General features: G+C 32.0%; 1 protein-coding gene across 2 annotated transcripts; it reads right to left on the reverse strand.

Moving 5' to 3' along the window:
- Window positions 1-379: 379 nt before the first annotated feature.
- LOC129306888 (general transcription and DNA repair factor IIH subunit TFB2) lies at window positions 380-7,811 on the reverse strand. Of its 2 annotated transcripts, none has more exons than XM_054947667.1 (16): window positions 7,673-7,811; window positions 6,905-7,096; window positions 6,406-6,573; window positions 5,750-5,818; window positions 5,309-5,402; window positions 4,680-4,780; window positions 4,537-4,582; window positions 4,393-4,452; window positions 4,186-4,254; window positions 3,922-4,005; window positions 3,731-3,814; window positions 3,260-3,345; window positions 2,530-2,620; window positions 1,107-1,187; window positions 888-962; window positions 380-804 (listed from the first exon to the last, which is right to left on the reverse strand). In XM_054947667.1, the coding sequence occupies exons 2-16, from the start codon at window positions 7,015-7,017 to the stop codon at window positions 670-672; spliced, it is 1,356 nt and encodes a 451-aa protein (XP_054803642.1). In that variant the 5' UTR covers window positions 7,018-7,096; window positions 7,673-7,811; the 3' UTR covers window positions 380-669. The 2 variants fall into 2 exon arrangements, with proteins under 2 accessions (XP_054803642.1, XP_054803641.1); XM_054947666.1 differs by having other exon boundaries at window positions 7,652-7,788.
- Window positions 7,812-21,315: the final 13,504 nt, after the last annotated feature.

Here is a 21,315-nt window from a genome sequence, read left to right on the forward strand (position 1 = left end):
ATCGTCTTTAGTTTAATACTCTACCATACAAAAATATAAAATATTTTTTAAAAGTTGAATATTAAAAAATATAAAATATTTTTAATATTTAAAGTGCAATTATGGTCTTTTTTTCAAAAATGCCTACAAAAAATACATCACTTTATATTTATTTTAAAGTGAAGCATCTTATTAAAGAGAGGTAAATATAAAAATATAATATTAATTTAAAAATAAATAATTACTTTATTTTCATAAAAAAATATTTTATTAAGAGATGAAATACGATTAAAAATATTTTATATTTTTGAATTGAGAAAATATATATTACCAGGTTTTTGGATGAAATTCAACCTTTATTTGCTACAAAGCTGCTCTGAAATTGTTCTCTTACATCGAATTTGTAATTTTACTTAAATTAACACTGAAATCAACTTTTTGATTCACTATTCCCGGCAACATCAAGCCAACATCTCGTGAAACTGACTCAGTTGATCTCCTAAATGCTATCAAATCAACCTCATTCATTGGATGGAGACATTAATCTTGACCAAATCAGAAAATCCAATACCAGGATAAACTGCAGCAAACAAGTCTGATTATTACAAAACAACCCCTTCTGCCACAAAAAAGAGGTACTATTTTCCACATGTTGCTCTGCACACTGCTGCTTCGCCTCCGCATTGCCGGCTACTTTTGACGGCGTAAATAATCACGGACATAAGGATGTACCTCAGTCTTGACAACCATGTGCATCTTCTTTGAATCTTCCCACAACAAACCATTCCATTCTCGGGCACAGTCACAAGCACCTTCAAATACATCCTGCCCATAAATGATACAAAGTATAAGATTTGAAGGGACTATTAAATATACCAAACTCGAGAGGATGGATGCTAAATTTCTACCCTGGAAGGGAACTCATCATAGTAATATGCTTCAGTCATCTCAACTCTGTTCAGATCAGATTCCCAAAGCCTCATCTGTCATATACCACAGTATATTGTCAGAAAATAATGACTAGTATTGCTATAACTGTATCCATCCCACTAAAGAAAATCACAAAAAGAATCCATGAAAGATAGAAGTCATAGAACTAAGTTATTAATACTAAAACCAATCTCAACCTGATCCGTAACATTTTCTGGTACGGCTGGTATTCTCTCTGCAACTCGAGGATGAGCATTCTGCTGAAGAAAACTGATTATCTACCATAGAAAAACAAATGCAGGTTTATCAGCAAAGAGATTGATAAAACACCTGAAAGTCAACTGAAACCAACAGCAACTATTTGGGGAGTACGGGAAAGTAAGCAAAGCGGCTGTATAACCCCCCCCCCCCTACACACACACAAACATTTCCCCTCCATTCAATGCACTGCATTTTATGGGGCGGCAATAAGTTTTGAGGGCATGCCAATCCCCGCGTTAGTGGCTGTTAATATATGTGTCGCACAAAAAGAACAAGCTTCTCACAAATTTTACTATTTGACCCTGTATAAGAATTACCATGAAACTCTTTCACAATTTTAGCATGTTCCATATGAAATTCTAGAGTTTTCTTCTAGGAAAGGGTACAGTTAATTCAAGGAGTATACAAACTAATATTTTACAGGACATAAATGATACTCTGCTAAAAATGTCAAAAAATAAAGATATCTGCAAATCTAATAACTTTCTTCTTGGTACAAGGTATGCATGACTCCAGAAGCGCCAAAAAAGTGAAAAGGATTTGTTGGGCCAACGAAAGTGAAAAGGATTGTTCATCAATGAAGGCTCAATTAAGCTATTCGAGGTGCACAGAAAGGGTTGAGGTGGCAGATCAACACATGTCAAGACAAAAATGAATAGCATATTACGTTACCTTCCCAGAATTATGTGAAGGTTAACAAATTGAAACAGAAAGCAAAATATCCGTAGGCCAAAGGGGCATGTCGTAGTAAGAAAATATACCTTCTTATCCATGGTGAGGAAACAAGTTTAGTAATTTGATAGGTCCCAACCCACTACTGCCACCAAAACATATAGAAGACAAGGGGGAGTGGCAAAAGGGCAGAAAATGGGTTATTGGTCCTGAAGAAAAAAATTTTGGTTCAGAGAGCCAATCTCTTGAAAGTTGGCAAATTAAGTCTATGAGTTTATGGTTCTTCTTTGTTGTGCTGGAAGTGTGTGTTAATTTAGTAAGTATTTTAGTCCTTCAGTTCCTCCTGTTTGTTAGTGTTTTGAATCTGTAATCTGTGCTTCCTCTCTGTGTCATTTGTACTATTTGTATGGTTTAATATTCACTAGCAGAGGTATAACCATTCTGAGTTCGTTGCTGTACTTGTGGGTTTTCTGGGTGTAATTGGGGGTGCTGGTTTGTAAGTGGATATATTGTAAAAATGTGTCAGTGAAATAGCAATATTCAAGCTCCCCAGTCGGCTTAAATTTTGAAAATCAAGTTGTCCAACTGAATTTCTGTTTATGTTGTTTTGAATTTGTCAGTGGAGAACTTCACTAGTCTCTGACATGATTAAAAGGAGATATGACACAGTGAAATTTCTCTACTTGCCTGCTCTGCTGTAATGCCATTTTCAAAAGCATTATACAAGCTTTCTTTTGTAATGGCTCCAACAATAAGATTTGGAAGCTGATACTCTACACTGCAGCATCACAAAAGTATCTCAGTAACAGAACCACATGAAGAAAAGTAATAATACCTGTGATCAAGACCAATATAGAATAATCTAGGTTCTGCTACAGTGTATAGGTGAATGTATGATTTTTTTTTTCCATTTTCTTTTCTTTCTTTTCTTTTCCTTTATTTTACTTTTGGTGGGATTTTCCTTTATTTATTTATTTTAGACCCTTTACATATGCAGTGTCATGAAATAAATTATCTCAACTATTTAACAACGTCAAGGATATTACACAAACAACTTTTGGGAAAACTGAAGAGCAAGAGTAGCGTCAAAAAGCTATCATAAGGTCTGAGAGGAAGGATTAAGATTAAGAACGTTGGACAAAGGCTTAGGGGAAACTAAACCAGAAGAACATCTACAATTCAAGAGAAAGTCCATACGAAAGGTAAATGTCAATAGTTATGAGATTAAATGTTTCCATGTTTAAGAAACTTCATTAAATAAGAAAGCCCATGATTGATGAATTCTGGTTCTTACACGATACAACCCACTTAATCCTCATGTTTCAGCACACACAATTGCTAACGGCTATAGAAAAAACTAGACAACAGTTAGAAGAACAAATGATGGATAGAAACTAAAACTTGTTTGGTGGCATACCTTGAGAAAAGCCGTAATATTTCACAGTGCAATTTTGAAGTTGTGTAAGCATAAACCCGGAAATTGGTTTCCACCACCATAAAGCCCTGAAAGAGTGAAAAAAATAAAAATAAATAAGGTATGAAATCAGAATTTATTTTTCAAAATCTCCTTGTGTAATCAAATGAAGTGACCAAAACTTCCCTCACAGTACAATACAAATGAGTGAAAATTTGAAATTTCCTTCAGATCAGTAAAATTTTTATGTGAATGAAAGAATTAATACAAGGAAGATGAATAAGCAATCTGCCATAACAAGGCATAAAAAAGAAAACATGACAGTAACAAACTAGCTAACGTAAATAGATCTCCCTAATTCTCCATGTTAAAAGGACTTGCTAAAGGAAACCATGTATTCAAGCACGGCCATTTCAAGAATTTTCTATAAAGCAAATCCATATAATTAAACTAAATGAATTAAAAAGAAGCAACCTGCTTTCTAGATGATGAATCAGCCAAGCTCACTGAAAGATTGGTAGCCAATTTAGTAGGTATAAACCAACTTTCTTTCCTGCCCTATCCGAAACAATGGAAAAGGAAGATGGATTTACAAATAGATACATTGGTTAAAATCAGCATGAAACCCACCATCTACATCAAAATAAGCACAGAAATCTTATAACCTGTTGTAGTTTGACTAATCCAATATCTGCAAGGTCCTTAATCGTGTTCCTCTGGAAATCAGTCAGCGTGTTTATATTATATGCCTAACACATAGGAATCCACCAACAGTGTCAAATTCACTTGGCATTTAAATGTAAATATACTTTAGTAGGACATGAGTATTGAGAAGAAGAAAAAGAGAAGGTCTGATCAACACTGCAGCCAAAAAAGTTAAATGCACAACAGTGCAAGGTCTTATCCCCACACCAATGAGACTGTCTTACCTCTCCTATCACATGAAAACTAAGCTCCAGCAAAAATGAGATCAATTCAGCAGCATCAACACCTCGTGCCTTCATAGAATTGATGATATAGAGCCAATAGGAAACAAATGATATAAGCATCAGAACTATAAAACCAGAGTTCAAGAGCAATTCCTTGCCACCAATAGGAAGGTTTTTGAACCATCAAATTAACTCATTATTCAGTACCTCAGAATTAGAGATATATTCTCTGATGACGTACCAAAGCTGTGCATTTGTATCCATAAGCTGTAATTTACATGGATGACAAATGTCAATATGGAGAACGCATCTCATTAAGTATGAAAGGATTATGAATCATTTGACACATACCAAAAACTGAAATCCACTAGCAGTTAATCTCGGACCTTCTTTGTCTCTATATTGCACACAAAGACATAAAATAATGTTAGCACTACCCCTATAAATTTGCTGTAGTGTTCGAAATGAGAAATATATTGCTAAGTAAACAAAACCTTTGTTTCATAAGATGCCGCTGGAAAACTTTCATTAAAGAAGAGCCGATGTTGGAAGGCCTCTCAGCCTGATTTTGGCTTATAAGTTGCAACAAGAAACACTGATTTATCACAGAATCAAGATGATGAAGAGTTTGGTCTAATGTTAGTAAGATAAAATTAAGGGATAATGAAATTTTTGGTCCCCCAAGTTTGCTTTAGTTATTGATTTAGCCCTTGAAATTTAATCTTTATTAATCAAGTCCCTAAAGTTTCATAAACACACACAATTACACCATATGTGTGTCTAGGATTATATGTCTTCAACTTGAACGTTAAGGAATCAATCACAACTTGCTCACAAGCATCTTCCCTTCACACCCCTTCTTGTAACCCACCCTACATCTCCATCAAACCATAAGAATTAATTGTGCGTGATTATAAAATTTTAGGGGTTCGATTGATCAAAATTGAACTTTAGGGACCAAATCGATAATTGAGGCAAAAATGAGGGACCAAATGTTTCATTATCCTTTAAATCAAATAATCAAAGGCACAAAATTAATTGTATTCCATTATTTAATGACTATGGTCACAAAACAGTAACAAGAATGAATTTTTAAAAAGGTCAAAAAGATTAAACATTGCACCTCCCATTGTTCTAGAGCATAAGCCTCGAGATCTTCTAAGCTTGGGAGCCTCACAGTTATATTAGAAGGCATTGGTTCCCGTGGCAAAGTTCCACTGCCATATTAATCACAATTTCATATTCCCAGCTAAAGCAAATCTTGAATCAACAACATGACTGCAATTGCATACATATATACATATACACGTGTGTACATACGAATTACTTCCTTTCTTTAACATATTCAAGAGTGAAGGAGGGACCATAAACAGTCATTAAATTTCATGGAGACAACCTACCATCTATTTAAGTGAACTTATATAATACATAAAGAAGAATGGTTATATCCCATCACTTAATTTAATTATCCTATATGATATTATACATGTTAAGAGCGGCAAGAACACTAGTTAGGCTAACTCAGCATAGACAAGAAAACAACATAAATTGATGTGCAACTCACCCATTTATTAACAGAATCTGGAGACTTCTCTGAAATGTTGGATTGAGTTTGTAACTCTTTTCACTCTTCCTGCCAATAGCGGGAAGGAATAACCACAGTAAATGTGATTAGGCTAAGCTCCAAATTTATCATACAACATTCCTTAACTATGATGACATTTTAAAGCTTGATGACAGAGATATAAATATTTGAAGAATAATACAGGTGATCAAGAGAAATGGATTATAGACTGACATGAATTCATCTTAATAATGAAAATAAAATAATGAACAGGCGACATTAAGAAGTTATAGTTTTATACTATTCAGAAATAAGAAATCGGTAACTCAAGCAAGCAATTATTGCAGTAAAAAAGAAGAGGCCACGAATAACAAATTACATTCCAATTCCAGAGAGTGTGATCTAAGAAGTAAAACAAACTTCCATGGAACTTGTATTCTTCATCAGGATAAAAGCATAAAACAAACATCAATCCTAATATCACAGAGATCTTTAAATACAATTTTATGTACTTAAAGGATGTTCTTATTAAGGTACTGCATTCAGCCAATTAATCTCCTTGTGTCTCCATGACTATGAAATGCACCACTTTGAATCATGCAGAAACATGGACCTAAATATTCCAGTTCAAATTTGGAGAGTGGATAAATATGTACCTATCAACAGTTTCAATAAAAACCCTCAGTTGAACCAATCTATCTATGGCTACTCTATGTTTTGAAGTTCCATCCGGAAGCACCCACTCCTCCATTGATTTAGCTGTCACCTGAGCATCAATATATAGCATCTGCAAGATATATTTCCTGGCCAGAGGTGGTAGAGACCTGATATTTTAACAGATATCTTGGTAAAGACACGGTTAATAAATCCAAACAAATACCATCCAAGAAGCCTAGTTAATTGTGAGTATGTACAAACAACACAAAGTGAGTCCATAATTGAGGTACCATGAAATTAATGATAATTTGCATTCCAGAAAACAATCTCAAAAATCTAACACAGAATCTTGATAGGGAAAAATAGTAAGGCTTGTTGAATGTAAGTGCAATTTTTAAAAATTAGGATATCATGATTGATATAATATATGCTAGCAGTTACCCACAACATGGGCGATTGAAGTTTCCATTCCACTTAAAAAACTAGATAGAAACTGACCTGAGAATAGCTTCACAGATGAACCCATTTTCATAGAGCTTATCCAGCTTCATGGCTGGCATTGAAGCTACCATGTCCATAAAGTTCTTCGCAATGATCCTAACCTCTGGCATTCTGACACCAATCCCGTATTGTTTTCTTCTTCCTCTGCTTTTATTGGATTTTGATAAACGGTGTTCTCTCACACAGAGCCTAAAAATTCAAGATAAAAATCTGAGATTTCAGTTGGTGCATAATTGCAGAGCACCCACTCGCATGTGCGGACCTATACTACACTTCCCCCACTGAAATCTTTGAAATATGAACATTTGATATAATGCCCTTTCAAGTTTTGTTCCAGATACTTTGACACAACTCTAGCCAAGTCAGTTACAAGATCATATATCACAAATACCTTGAGAATTTCCAAAGTTGATGATAACGCAAAAAGATTAATAAACAGAACGCTAATACAAAACAAATCCAACATTGCAAAACAACAATATCCAAACCATTCAAGTCGCTTGTAATCAAAATGAAGACGGAAGAAGTATAATACCAATTACACACCATTCAAGCAAAAAACTGGTACAAGAAAATAAACTCAATATGTAAATATTCCCAAATTCAAAGGCGTCAATATTCAACGATTACACGACCAGATTCAAAGCCAAATTAAAATGAAAAATTTAAAATAAATCAAGAACAGCCAAGCGGGGAGCAAAATCAAATCTAGATTCAAAACCAGATTGAACAAATCAGTATCACCGGAAAAGCCCTAGGGTGAACCTTCTTCGCTGCTTGCCCGAGAACAACCACGCAGGGCTGATAACGGTGGACGGCGTCCGACGGAGTATGGGATGCTTGTTCGTCGGGGTCCGTCTTGGTAATCATGGTGACGAGCACCATCGGCATGATAAGATCTGAACCGTTCAGATTTTATTTTAATCTGAGCGGTTCAAATTTAAAAAGTTTTAGTTTTAGTTTGTCATCAACAATCTGCACAGATTTAATTCGATAATAAAATTTTTATAATTTTTATAAATTGAACATTTAATTTAAATTTAAATATATTATATATAGTGTAGATTTAAAGTTAAATTTTTTTATAATTTTTTAAAATTTTTATTATAATAAATATAATATTAAAAATAAAGATAATATACCAACTGAAACTTTTAAAAGATTATAAGTTAAAATCTTAAATATAAACTATTCAGAATAAACATGAATAGTGAATTTATAAAATTATAAAAAATTTAATATTAAATTTGAACAATTTAAATTAAATCTACATGAGTGAGTTAGTAATAAACAAATTTATTAATTTTTTTATATTTTTCATTTTAATAAATTAAAATTTAAAATAAAAAAATTAAAAATATAGACTATCAAAATTAAATTATTTGATTAGTTCAAATCTCATCAAGATGATGGGCATTGAGCGTCTGGTGAGCATTAAAGATAATTCCCCTATTCATCATCCATACATAAAATTGCACATACCATCAAGAATTAATTTAAATTTATAATAATCTAAATGACATGTTTTTATTTTATACTATTACTCCAAATTACAATATGTTTGGTTTTTTAAAAAAAAAATTAGTCTAAAATATAGGGTATTAGATAGAGGTGGGAATACATAGGACGCCTACCAGGGCCTATGCTCTAGCATACTTTAGGCCCAACTCAGTTTATTTACTAAATAGGCTTAGATCAGGTTTAAGCTTTTAATTAAATCTTCTTAATTAAATAGATCAAGCCTAGTTTTTCAAAACCTAGTCTATGAGCCCATCATATCGGTCTATTCAGACACACAAGCATATTATGTAATATGTTACATACACCTTGGTTTCATAATTTTATTTTTAATCAATCTATTTTTTTTTTGGGTTATGTTTTCAATTTGATTGGACTTATATATTTATTTTAATGTTATTACTTTATTATTGTATTGTATTGTAGTTGATAAGTCATTTTAATTATTATATATTATAATTGATAAATCATGTTATATGTTTATATTAGTAGTCATAAAATATATTTGAGACATTTAAAATTAAAATGTGAACTTATTTAAAATGTTTATTTTTAGTTATACTTTTAGGCCAAATTAAGCTTTAAGTAAACTCAGGCCTAGGTTTTAAAAAAAGCCTTATAAAGGCTTTGGGCCTTTGACTTATCATATTGGCTCAAGTTTATTTAGTCTAACCGATTTTCACCCCTACTATTGGATATGTGTTAAATATTTTTCAATTACACTCCTACTTTATTAAGTAATTAATGAGGGTGTTTTGAACAAATCAAATGTTATATTGTTCCCTCCCCAAATTATAAGACAATTTGAGAAAAGATTACACATACCAATAAAGATCAATAATAACAATTTATAAACTTACTTTTTCAAAATAAAAATACATACTTTCAAAAATATTCTTCATTTAATATAATTTTAAATATACAATCATTTCAATTATCTCTATTAATAAAACATTATTCTTTAATTGTCTTATGTTTTAAAATAATAAAATTCCTTCGATATTATTTTTATAAGTTAAGGTATAATTTTATTCCTAAACTTTTCCTTGATGAGCAATTTTCCGCCTATACTTATAAATGGGCCAATTTTACCTATAAACTATTTTTTTCAAGAAACAAAAAATCCCCTTCTCCAAAGTACCTAGTGCTCTTCAAAAAAATAATTCAGGAGTAAAATTGCCTTACTTATTAATACAAGGTAAAATTGCTCCTCAAGGAAAAGTTTAGAAGTAAAATTGTACTTTAACCCTTGTTTTATAATTTGAAATGGATTGAGTGTTTATTACATTGAAAGGTGCAATTGAAAATATGCAAAAAATTTTAAAAAATGAACATTTTAACTAATGTTTTTTAAAAACATAAATTAGTTAATAATATCTTATATTATCCAAATAATGTGGTGCACCAAAAAATTCCCTGCAATAATCAGTTTTATCAGGGTTATAATTAATTTTGGGAAGAATTTGGTATAGGTCCAAAATTAATTATTCAAATAGCAAAACTAATTACTCTACATAATAAATAAGAGAATTACAATTAGATCCTACACAAGAAAATTAATTAATGTAAGGTCATTAATGCAATTTAGTTCAGTTATTAATGGACCTTGTAATAATTAATTTTCCTGTGTGAGACTTCAATGTAATTCTCTCTAATAAAATTTCTTGGATATACTATTAAATATACCTTTTTTTCATTTTCATTTTTTCTAATTTTCTCATACTCATTTTTTCAAATAATTAAAAAGTATCTTGACCTTATACTAGAGGAGAGAAATGAAGTTAAAAAAAATGATAACAACATGCATTATCACCTAATTTTATACTAACACAAAATATACATGAATGGAGTTGATGGTGTAAAATTCTTGATATGAACAATTGTGTTGTGAAAAATGTGTTATTGGAGATAAATATTGTTTTGGAAAGTTTTTTTTGTTGCCAGGTGGGTTTAAATTATGTTAGAATGGATTTTGGAATATGTTTGCATACTTGAAAGCATGATTTATAGTTTTTTTGAACATGGATATATGGAAATGTGTTTCAAATTGCATTACTAGTGTTGTAAGGTTAGGAGTATTATATGTTGGACTAAATTACCTCATGATATGCTCTCATTAAGCTTAATGAGTGGCACGTGTAGCTTGAACTAGCTTACCTTAACCTGGTGAGTTAAAGTTATATGCATGGCATAAGGTGGTGATTAGAGCCAGTAATTCAGGCAACTTGGGCTTATTTGAGTTGGACCAACTAGGCTCAAAAATTAAAAAAATTATTTTTTCGAGCTCGACCCTAAATTTTTTAAGCAGGTTCAGGTCAACCTGTCAAGCTTGCCCAAATTACCAGCTTTAATAGTGATAAGGTGGTGTTATCATGCATTATAATTGTGCTTTTGTGATTTAAAATATCTTGTGATGTTTTAGAAATGTGTTCACTTACTCACTTAACAATCTGTATTGTTAATTGCATGTTCATGTATCATGGCATTTTAGTTTGGTTATTGGGACCTTTATGTAAAGTAAGAATGTGACTCTTATTTTGACACAAACTCATGTATGCTAACCATAAGAATGTTTTTTGACTCGCATGGTATTTATTTAGAATGTTTTGGAAATGTGATGATTAGGAGATGACATATTAATGCATTAGGATATAAAGTTATTTTTAGATCATCATTAACTGTGTTGAGTGGTTGTAACCTAACTATGAATAATTGCCCGTGCTTGGGTAAATTATTACTTATATGTGTTATTTTGCATATATATGATGTGGTTAAGTATCTTATACTTTAATTAATGGTTTTCAAAGTGATTTGGAAGTGTTAGTGTTATGGTTTTAATTTTTAAATAGTGTATCCTACGCTTGACATCGACCTACGCTTGACATTGAGTATTTTACTGTGTTCTTCTAAATTATCATGGTAGGCTAATTTTAAGAAGTTGAACTATTTTATTATCATGGTAGAACCTTATCTACCATAGTAATTGACTATTGTATACGCATGTATTGTAAGAAAAATCGTTGTATACCATAGCAAGCTTTCATTAAATGCTTGGATCTTTGTTTACCATGGTAGAAAAAAGACTATCATGGTAAGATTTTGAAATGGTAATTTGTGTTTTTTCTACCATGGTAAGTCCTTTTATTTATCATGATAGTATTTTAAAAACATACATCACTTCTAATTACTATGCTAGACACTTTTTTACCACAGTAAGAATTTTAAATCATTTATATGTTATATTAAAATGTATCTATATGGGATAATTACAATGTATGAATAAGGATGTTTCAATTTGGGACTACTAGATATCCTAGAAGGGTTAGAATAAGGTTTAAAGGGGTTTTTAGGCTGTCTTAGGCCCAAATTATAGGGCTTTAGTGATGTTACCTGTTTTGGGCCATCCGTTACGTAGTTCGCTATGGTGAACATGATGAAACTTTAAAGTCTGATATGCTCTTTGAAAATGCAAAAATAGAGAGTTTTGACAGAGACTTAAGAGAGAGAGAGGCGATGGAGCACTGTTAAGGTTTCATTAAGGAATATATTTGGAGCATTTTAGAGCCTCTAGATCTTCAGGTAAGTCTTAAATGCTCTTTTCCTACCTTTATTAGCGTGTTTTCTATAATTTTTAAGGCTAAGGAGTTACTATCTAAATATGTAGTTAAGCTATAGCCCTTCCTATGACTTAAATGGAGTCCATAGATGCTATTTTATGTTCCTATCATTAGATCTTGGTCGGTACCAACTTTAAATGTCATTAATAAGAGGTTTAAAGTTAACCATAAAGCTAAATAGTTAAATCTAGGCTAATTGGAATAGTTAACTATGTTTCTTAGCCTTAAAGGAAGTTAAATAAACTAATGAATATTAGTTCTAGGACTAATCATGCTTAATGAAGGGTTTAGGCCTTAATCATGATTAAGGGTTAATTAATAATGATTAGTAATTAATGTTATTTTATGGCACTTATGTGTGGACCATAATGTTTCAAAACTTACATTGATGGGAAGCTGCCTAAAAAATTCAAAGTTTCACTTTTAGGGTGATAAACCTAAGAGTCAAGATAATTAAAAATTTAATTATAATATATCTTATATCTACAATAGTACTGTATGCACTATTATTGATGGTGGCTTGAATGGTACATTATGAGTTTATTGATGAATCGGTTGACTTTAAGTTAATGTATGAGTTGTGAAATATGCCTTATTGTGATGAAATGATTGATAATCATGTATGTATAATCTTCATGCAATGTTGTGATTTTGAGTTATGGGCTTAGATTGGCCATGCTTAGTTGATATGAGTTGTTGTTGTTGTTATATGAGCAAAGTTAATCATACAAGTTCTTGAGATTATGAGAATGTTAAATAATTGTGATATACATATGAATATGTGAATTCATTGTTAAATGAACTTGCATGATCATAATGGGTGGACGTTCACCTTATAATATTAGAGGGTATGATTTTGAAAAAATGGAATTTGCACACAGTGATAGGTATATTTAATTACTAAATGCAATTAGTATTGCCAATAACTTGCCAGTGAGGCATGGATTAGGCACTGATGACACCCTGAACTTTGAGTAAGGGAAACCCATAGTTTGAAAGTGAGTGTAGAAGCCTTTGGCTGGGTGACCCCTCACAATTGGAGAATAGAACTAGTCTTATCTATTAGACTAATTAGACCTATATGAGTTAATAGCTCATGGGTTCGGTAAGAAGATATAAGGATAGATATAAGGAAGATGCATTAAGCATGTGGCATTTGGCTTTATAATTAATTGTGATTAAAGTGACTTTTTTATTTTGACCAAAATTGCCTACTTATTTGTGACTACCACACTTTAATATGTTAGATTAGATTTCTTGGTTACTTATTATTTAATCTCACTCTCGTTACTTAATGATTTTCTAGGAGATAATAAGGTAAAAAGCAAAGAGGAAGCTTGCCAAGCACTAAAGACCCTATTTATATTATCATTGTAATTTGTCAACTTTAACATCGGAAATTTTAATTCATAGATCAAGTTAAATTAACTAAGGGAAATTAGGAGTATTAGATAAAGCAAGAATTGAATAGGAGTAATGTGAAGCAAGATTTGGGATTTAAGAGTAAATGAGTTTCTATCCATAACTGTCCGAGGATGTGACCTAACAGAATACTACCATCTATGGTCGAGCATCCCTAAAAGATGAATATGATCTCTGTTCACAATTGTCTGGGGTTAAGCCTTTTGCTAGAGATAACTATTCATGGTTGTGGACCGAGAGAAAGCAAATATGAATAAGTGTCTTCGATTGTGGCTAGTCATGATTATAATAGCACAATTGTCCTCAATCAAAACATCAAAAATGCTTTTTAAGTGCTCGAAAATGTAGAAAAAATAGAGAAAGAGATAGAAGGTTGGAAGAGCAGCGTAAATGTCTGCTAAGGCAAGATAATTTTGGCATTTTTGAGCTTGTAATCACTAGAGGTAAGTTTCCCATCCTTCCTTTTTTTCTTTTAACTTCAATTAAGGTTAAGGTTTCTAAGTTTTTCTTTAATCTAGTCTTTTGGTTGATTTCTAAGTTATAGGATGGTTGTGGCCAAATTAATGGGGTTAAATGAACTTGTTAGAAATTAGGTTTTGCTTTTAAAATAATAGGTGCCAGTGTTTTGGTCATTAGATATGAATTTATGTGCTTTAGACCCTAGTCCTCTAAAGGATGATTTTGGAGTTTTAGGTGTTATATTGTCTATTATTTAAGCCATTAGGAGATAAATTAAGTTATTAAGAGTTAGTAAACTGGTTGGATGTGAGATTTAGCTTATAGTTAGAAAATTTGGTTAACAAGTGTGAGTTTAGGAGATTGAAATATGGAATTTATATTGTTGTTAGTGATGATGTCTAATGTTAATTGTAGATTAATCGCATGAAATATTGAAAAGCTTGAGTTTAGCTTGAAAGCAAGTTGATTCTTAGGGTAACCTTTAAGTCCTCAAAGGTTTGAGGTAATCAAGAAATTCTATTGCATGATATTGCTTGTTGATTTAATTATAAGTATTTGTGAACTTCGAAACTATATTTTCATATAGATATCCTTATGTATATATGTTTTAGCTTTAAAAATTATGCAAGTATGGCTTGAATTACATAACTAGAATAATGAGATTATAAAGGATAATTGATTGTTTACTGGTGATTGAAATTCCTTTGAATTTACTAAATATTAATGAAATTGAGCATGATGATGTTATAAAATGTGCTGTGTCAATTAGTATTAGATATTGGCATAATCCTATTAATGACAAAAGTTTACCTAGTGGAGTAATGTTTTGTGTCTATATGGATCGCACCAATACCATTAAGTTTTGGTGTTTGGCTCTTGATTATACCCTTAAGCCCCACCCAATGAAGGTGAAATAGGGTCAACCCTCAAACCCTAATTAGTAAAGTTAGTAATAAGGTCTTGTGACACTTCTGTGTTTGAGATGGGAGAATCTATGGGTCGTGATTAAGTATAGGACCTTGGCTTGATCATCTATCATGATTGGAAAGCTTCAACCAACCTACTCACATATGTTTAGTTCTTGTCTATTGTATAGTCCATGAATTCAGCTAGTAGTGATGGAGGATTGGTAGAGTTATTGATCATGCATTGCATTAAAGTGTGTTTAATGTTGTTATTTCATAAATTCCCACTTTGTATGCCTATTATTATTTGACTTGCATGAGCATGTTGTAGATAACCATGGTTATTGAGTGGTTGTACTCGCCCCTCATTTTCTATGTTACATATTCTAGCTCTAATCTGGATAAAGGAAAGACATATGAGCTTTAGGAATTCTGCTTCCTACTGTATATCATTGTATTCATATTGTTTTACATGTAAATATCATGATAATGCTAACTAGAAGCTTATATTTTGATTACTTACACCATTGCATATATTTTAGTTGATTTATCAGTATATTGTGCTCTAGGATATGTTGTATGACTTGTTGATTTGTTCGAGGCTAAAATACTAGTGCAAGTATATTTTTGGTTTATTGTAATGATTGTAAATGATTATCAATAATTTAAATGTTAATTTACATCCCCCTTAATTTTTGATTGAAATTGGGGTTGAGGAGTAAAAGTTGTGATATATGTGGTATTTGTTTTGAGTTAGTGCATTACACAAGTGAGACTTGTCGTTGCTCATGGATTGGTTGGCCATGGTGGATGTCTCAAAATGTTCAAATGTTTTCAAGTTAAATTGGTTTCCTATGCTTTTGAGCAATCTATAAGTCTAATATATATCTATTTTGGTTTTAATTCTTTTAGTGTCCAAATTAAAAACTTGGGATTCCATTTTTGAATAAAAGAATATCTGTTTACCATAGTAGACTTATATGGTTATCACTTAATTACCATGGTAAGTGTATTGAGGACAGGTTAAGTTCAAGTTGAACTTGGAGATTTTACATTAACTGTAAGTCATTTGCATGTAAGCCTGATTGTTGACTTGGATATTTTGATTTGGTGTCCTTGTGTTTTAGGAAAGGCCTGACATGCAAATGTGTGATGTAATTGAATGTTATTACTTTGGTGTAACATCCTTAATTTTAACTATGGGAATTTTCAGTATTTGTAAGGGTATTTTAGTCAAATTAAATGAGTTTTTGATTAGTAATGTTTTTGGAAGACTAATATAGCTAATGGATCCTTAGATAGCGTTAGAAAAGAGCTAGATCAGAGTATGAGTAGGCCATGGTACGGAGAGAGATTCAATACATGTGTGGAGTTCTTTGTGTCATGAACTGTGGTGGATGAGCCATGTGTCGCAGCGTGTGTACACATATTTATGTATATCAAATACATAATTAGACAGAAAACTTGAGAAAGAAAGAGAGATATTGAGAGAGCATCGGAGGAGACTCTTGGGCCTATTAAGGCTCAACCTTTAGACTACATTAAAAGCATTTGGAGCAAGATTTAGCTTTGGGTAAGTTTTCTCTACTTCTCCTTCTCCTTATATTCAAACTTTCCGATGATTTAGGTATTGTGGGGCTTTAATTTTGTATTTTCTTAGGTAATGGCTAAGCCCATTTCCTTAATTAAAGCCTTGGAGAGTTAAATCAAGTCTCTAAACCTAGATTTATGGATTATATAGTGATTTGGAATTGTTGGTTAGGATTTGAACAAACCTGAAGTACAAATTGGATGATTAAGAGCAATGTAGATAATGTAATGGTGCTAATTATGTGTTGGGGTGTTAAATAGGGATTATGTAATGTGTTGGAAAGATTGTTGAGGTTAAAGTGAGGTTTTGAGCATAATAGGTACCCTTAATTGTATTATAAAATGGAGTAATTAGTGTGGAGATTTGACAATTAAAGGTTTAATTGTGTAAATTAACCTTTGATCAAGTATTATGCTGCTAGTGGACACGTGTGGAGCCGTTAGTTGACCCCGGTAACCTTTTTAGTGATAAAAGTATTGAGGTAACTAGATTGTCTAATCTCCCTTTTTGTGTGTTTAGATGGTAGTGTGTTAGATTTAAAAGTAATGTTTTGGTTTGATACTAGCCTAGTAATAGTATGAAATTATGATTGTGAAGTTATGTGAAGTGAAATGAAAAATTATTTTAATATTTTTGTATTTGGAAAGCTAAATGTTATTTTTATGTATAATTATTTGTGAAATTATATGGTTTATGTGAAATTGAGAAATTGTGATAATTTATGTTATGACTATGTGTTGGATGTATTAAGCATGTTTGGCATGATCATTGTAAGAGGGTGGGAGTTCATCCTAGTGTGTTGTTGGGACATTGTATGAAAATTTATATGTTACACTGGTACCATGGAGGCCCTAGTGCCGAGTATTATATTATTTGAAAATTCCAGTACTATAAGTGGTAGATTGGGCATCGACACTCCTAGTATTTTTGGACAGGGAGAATCTATGATTCATAGTGGGTGAAGGCACCCTTAGCCCCTACTAATGGTGTTCTTGGGTCACTCTAATCACATGAAATTTGTCCTATTAAATTGTCAACCCACAAATTCAGTCGGAAGACATAAGGAGGGTATAAGGTGGTGTGTTATTAATACATATCATACTATAACCATATGTGTGGATTTATGAGACATGTTATATGATTTACTATACCACTTCACATACGCACAAACTATTTTCACTTGCAAGTAGTTGATTAGACTATTTGATTACTGAGTCATCAACTCATCCTGTGGTTACATTTTACAGGTGAAGGCTACGATAGGGGAAAGAGAAAGAAAGGTGCAACCGAGCATCAAGGGAACTAGCTCTCAGTTGTATAGTCCTTTCACTTACTTTAGTTTGTAATGAATGGTTGCATGCATATTGACGCATGTAGTTTTGTGATATTTGGATGAATTATTTTAAAACTTATAGTTATCTTGACTTGAGCTTGTTGTATATGTGTTGTAATGGTTGTAAGAGGTCAAAATACTAGGGCAGGTGTTAGTTTTGTATTGATTTATGTGATAAATTGGCCATTGGATTATTTATGAGAAATTGTTACCCTCGATAAAATTTTCATTGAAATTAGGGTTTTGGTAGCCAAATCTCTTTTGGATTGTTGTAGTTGTGGTTTGAATGCTTGAATAAGTTGTTTATGGTCCATTTGAGTTGATCAAAGTGGTTCCATGGTTATTGGCATTTGGTTTGGGGCTTTGGGCACCTTGGTTGAAATTTTTAAAAGAAAGGAAGCCATTTTAAGTTTAGATGTCTAAATCTCATTTGGCTCAGTGTTCAAATAGCTCTAAGAGTTACATGTAGACACTTAAATCGCTTAAATCTAACGTTGGATAGCAAAATGGCGTGCTTCAAAAGTTGGCTTGAAAAGCTATCATGACAACAATTTGCTGTCATGACAATGGTCGCACGCCACAATGTATTGTCCATTGCACTGCAGCACAAGGCACAAAGAGGGGGCATTTTCCTCTGTGTAGTCTGCTATGGTAGATGATGCACTGCACTGCACTGCAGTGCACTGTACCTATGTAGCTAAAAATATTTTATTGCTTATTATTTTTGTGGCATGATAAATTTCCTATATTTTCATTATCTAATTTAATTGGTTTCAAACTATATTTTGAGCTTAAACAATCTTTTAAAAAGGGTTTTTTTGGGATCCTGTTTTGCTTGAATGTTTTTAACCCTTGGGTTTTGATAACTAATTATGGGATTAATGTAATCTTAGTTATCATAACATTGTTTCGTGTGTTTGGTAATGTCAAAAATGATGTTACATTTGGCATATAGATTAACATCATGGCATGTTTATGCATGAGAAGTTTATATTTGTGGAATGGTAAAGTTAATGGCTCTTGAGGGAGACACTTAGTGGGGGTCTTTGGATTAAGACTTGATTTGCGCTAAGTGTTCTAGGATCCTCATTTGGTATCGTACTAAATTATAACTAATGCCATTAGATAGATGTTTTATTTTTTGCATATGATGGCTTGGATTGCCTTAATCAAAGGTTCGAGTGATTAATTAGGTGCACTTAAAATCTAATTTTTGTATGTTGTAATTTTATGTTGGTAAGGGAGTTTCCACCACAGTAGACACATGTTTGGTTGCGACAGATGGGTTGATTTCTAGTAGGCCATAGTGAACATGACCTTTAGTTGTGATGAAGTGGTCTTTGTACCATATGCTATGGTAGATTGTGGATAAGCTGCAGCTAGCGAATTTTGTAACTTTGGCTATAGCGGATGAGCTTTCAATAGTAGCAAACACTTATAGTTTTTGTAGAAATGACATTTCAACCCTTGGAGAATCCCTTTCTCAATAAAAAAGCTTAATTTCCATGTTTCTGCAACTTTTTCTTACTCTAATTTCAAATTGTTCTAGTGTTATGACTTTAAATATTTTGGAATCTTTTTATTATTTCCAAATCTATTCAAGGGCTTGTTTATTTATTGGTAGCTATGGTTGATCTGTAAGTTAAGTATTGAGTTCTATTGGGTTAATAATGGAAGTCATTATGTCATGCATGTGGCTTTATTTTCTTCACCCCAATTATTGTCTTCATGAATTTGACTTTAGAGCACACAAAATCTTGAACAAGGACTCCATATGGTGCTTCTTCATTTTAATCAAGGGATTGATTCTAAGAATATGAACTTAAAGGGTTTAGTCAGGCTGCTTCTTCGTCTTCTTCCAATTCCAAATTTTGAATTTTTTAAACAAACAAAATTTTTTTATTTTGGTTTTCCTCCTGTCATTTTTCATCTTCTCTATTTTTGTTTGTTGTTTATGTTCTTCTTTCACCATATTCTTCTTTCTTCTCTCTACTCGAATGTGACATATTGGACATAATGGCTTGTGACATTATATTTAGTTTAAGTTTTAATGATGACAAATATAGTGTATGTTTAATTTTCAATTTGCCAAAAGTCAATTTGATAAAAATTCATTTAGCAAAAGTAAGTTCGGTAAAAGTCAGTTGTTGTAATGAAATTTGTGTGTGGATACATTTTTTCGAAAGTCAGTTTGATAAACTGAAAGTTGTTTGGATTAATAAAAATTTATGCTTTTAAAATGTACTTTTGAATATGTGATGACCAAAAAGGACATTAATTTATGACAATTTGTAATTTTTATTTCACAAATATAATATATTAAAAATGTTTAAAAAAGAAACCAAACTGGAGGAAGGAAAAAAATGGAGCATTGGGTACTAAAGTCAAGAAACAAATATATTGGATTTTCAAAATTTTTATCTTTATTTTAAATTAATTTAATATTTTTTAGGTTAAGATTCAATTTTATTGTTGTACTTATTTTGTAGGAGTGCTAGGTACCCTATACTCTTGAGTGGGGCAATTTTTCCCTTGAAATATTCTTTCAAGGTTCAAAAATGTCCTTCTGTTAGGAGACTATTAACTTTGCCTTTTTCGATTGACGTGGCATGTGCATGGTGCCCACGCACAGTGACAGGTATGACTCTAATCATGTCTTTTAGTGCTATTTTATCCTAAATTCTTTTTTTAAAAGCGCTGGGCACTAATGAATCACATATTTTGTACACTTTTATTTTTATATTTTAACCATATTTTAGTGGTTCAGACCCTTATATGCATGGTTTTGCCATTGAATTTTTTTATTGGCTCATTTGCATTGAATTTTCGCATTAAGGATATTTTGATCATTTGGCACATTTTATTGGAATTAAATGTTTTTAATTTGGAATTTCAATTTCTTGGCACATTTTATTACATGGGCAATTTTTATTCTCATTGTTAAAACTTTAGTTGGTTCAATTGCATTAGATTAATTTAGCTTTAGTTACTTTGTGTTTTCAAAAAATTGGAGGGCTAATTTGTCAATTTGCTCATTTTTATTTTAAATTAGATTTTTGACTTTTCAAAGGGAGGGAATGGAGAACTGAAAAATGAAGGAAAAAGAAAAAGAAGAGAAAAGAATGTAGATGAAGGGATATCATCTCACATGAAAATCGCTCATCTTAATCACTTTCTCTTAGTCAGAGTTTGGTCCCACAGGTTCGTTGTGGAGGATCTACCATATCTACCTGAGTTCACGTAGACGGCGACAGTCTACTATGATGAGCTTCTTTGAAATGGTAGGCGATAAAGCTCAGAGGTCGATAAAACAAGAAACCAAACTTAAGGAAGGAAGAAATAGAGGGATTTGAGTCCAATCTATGACCAGACGATGAAGGAGATGAGGACGAGAGACAGTGGAGAGACAAACGAGATGAGTGAGCTTGAAATTTTCCTTACTAAACCATATTAAACTTCATACTTAAGGTAATCAAGGGATTAACCCTCAAAGGATTACCGAAGTTGTAAGATTACATAAAAGTAGAATTTTCAAATCATATATAATGGGATCCAAACTTTAA

Source organism: Prosopis cineraria, unplaced genomic scaffold, assembly GCF_029017545.1.
Source record: "Prosopis cineraria cultivar Desert tree isolate PC_DT_omini unplaced genomic scaffold, ASM2901754v1 PC3, whole genome shotgun sequence".
In the NCBI taxonomy this organism is placed as follows: domain Eukaryota; kingdom Viridiplantae; phylum Streptophyta; class Magnoliopsida; order Fabales; family Fabaceae; genus Prosopis; species Prosopis cineraria.

Coding starts and splice junctions, on each gene's coding strand:
- LOC129306888 (XM_054947667.1), bottom strand. CDS start 7,017: ATGCCAGAGGTTAGGATCATTGCGAAGAACTTTATGGACATGGTAGCT. Junction 5,819..6,405: donor TTTATTGAAACTGTTGATAG/GTACATATTTAT, acceptor CGCTATTGGCAG/GAAGAGTGAAAAGAGTTACA. Junction 2,621..3,259: donor ATATTACGGCTTTTCTCAAG/GTATGCCACCAA, acceptor GTGATGCTGCAG/TGTAGAGTATCAGCTTCCAA.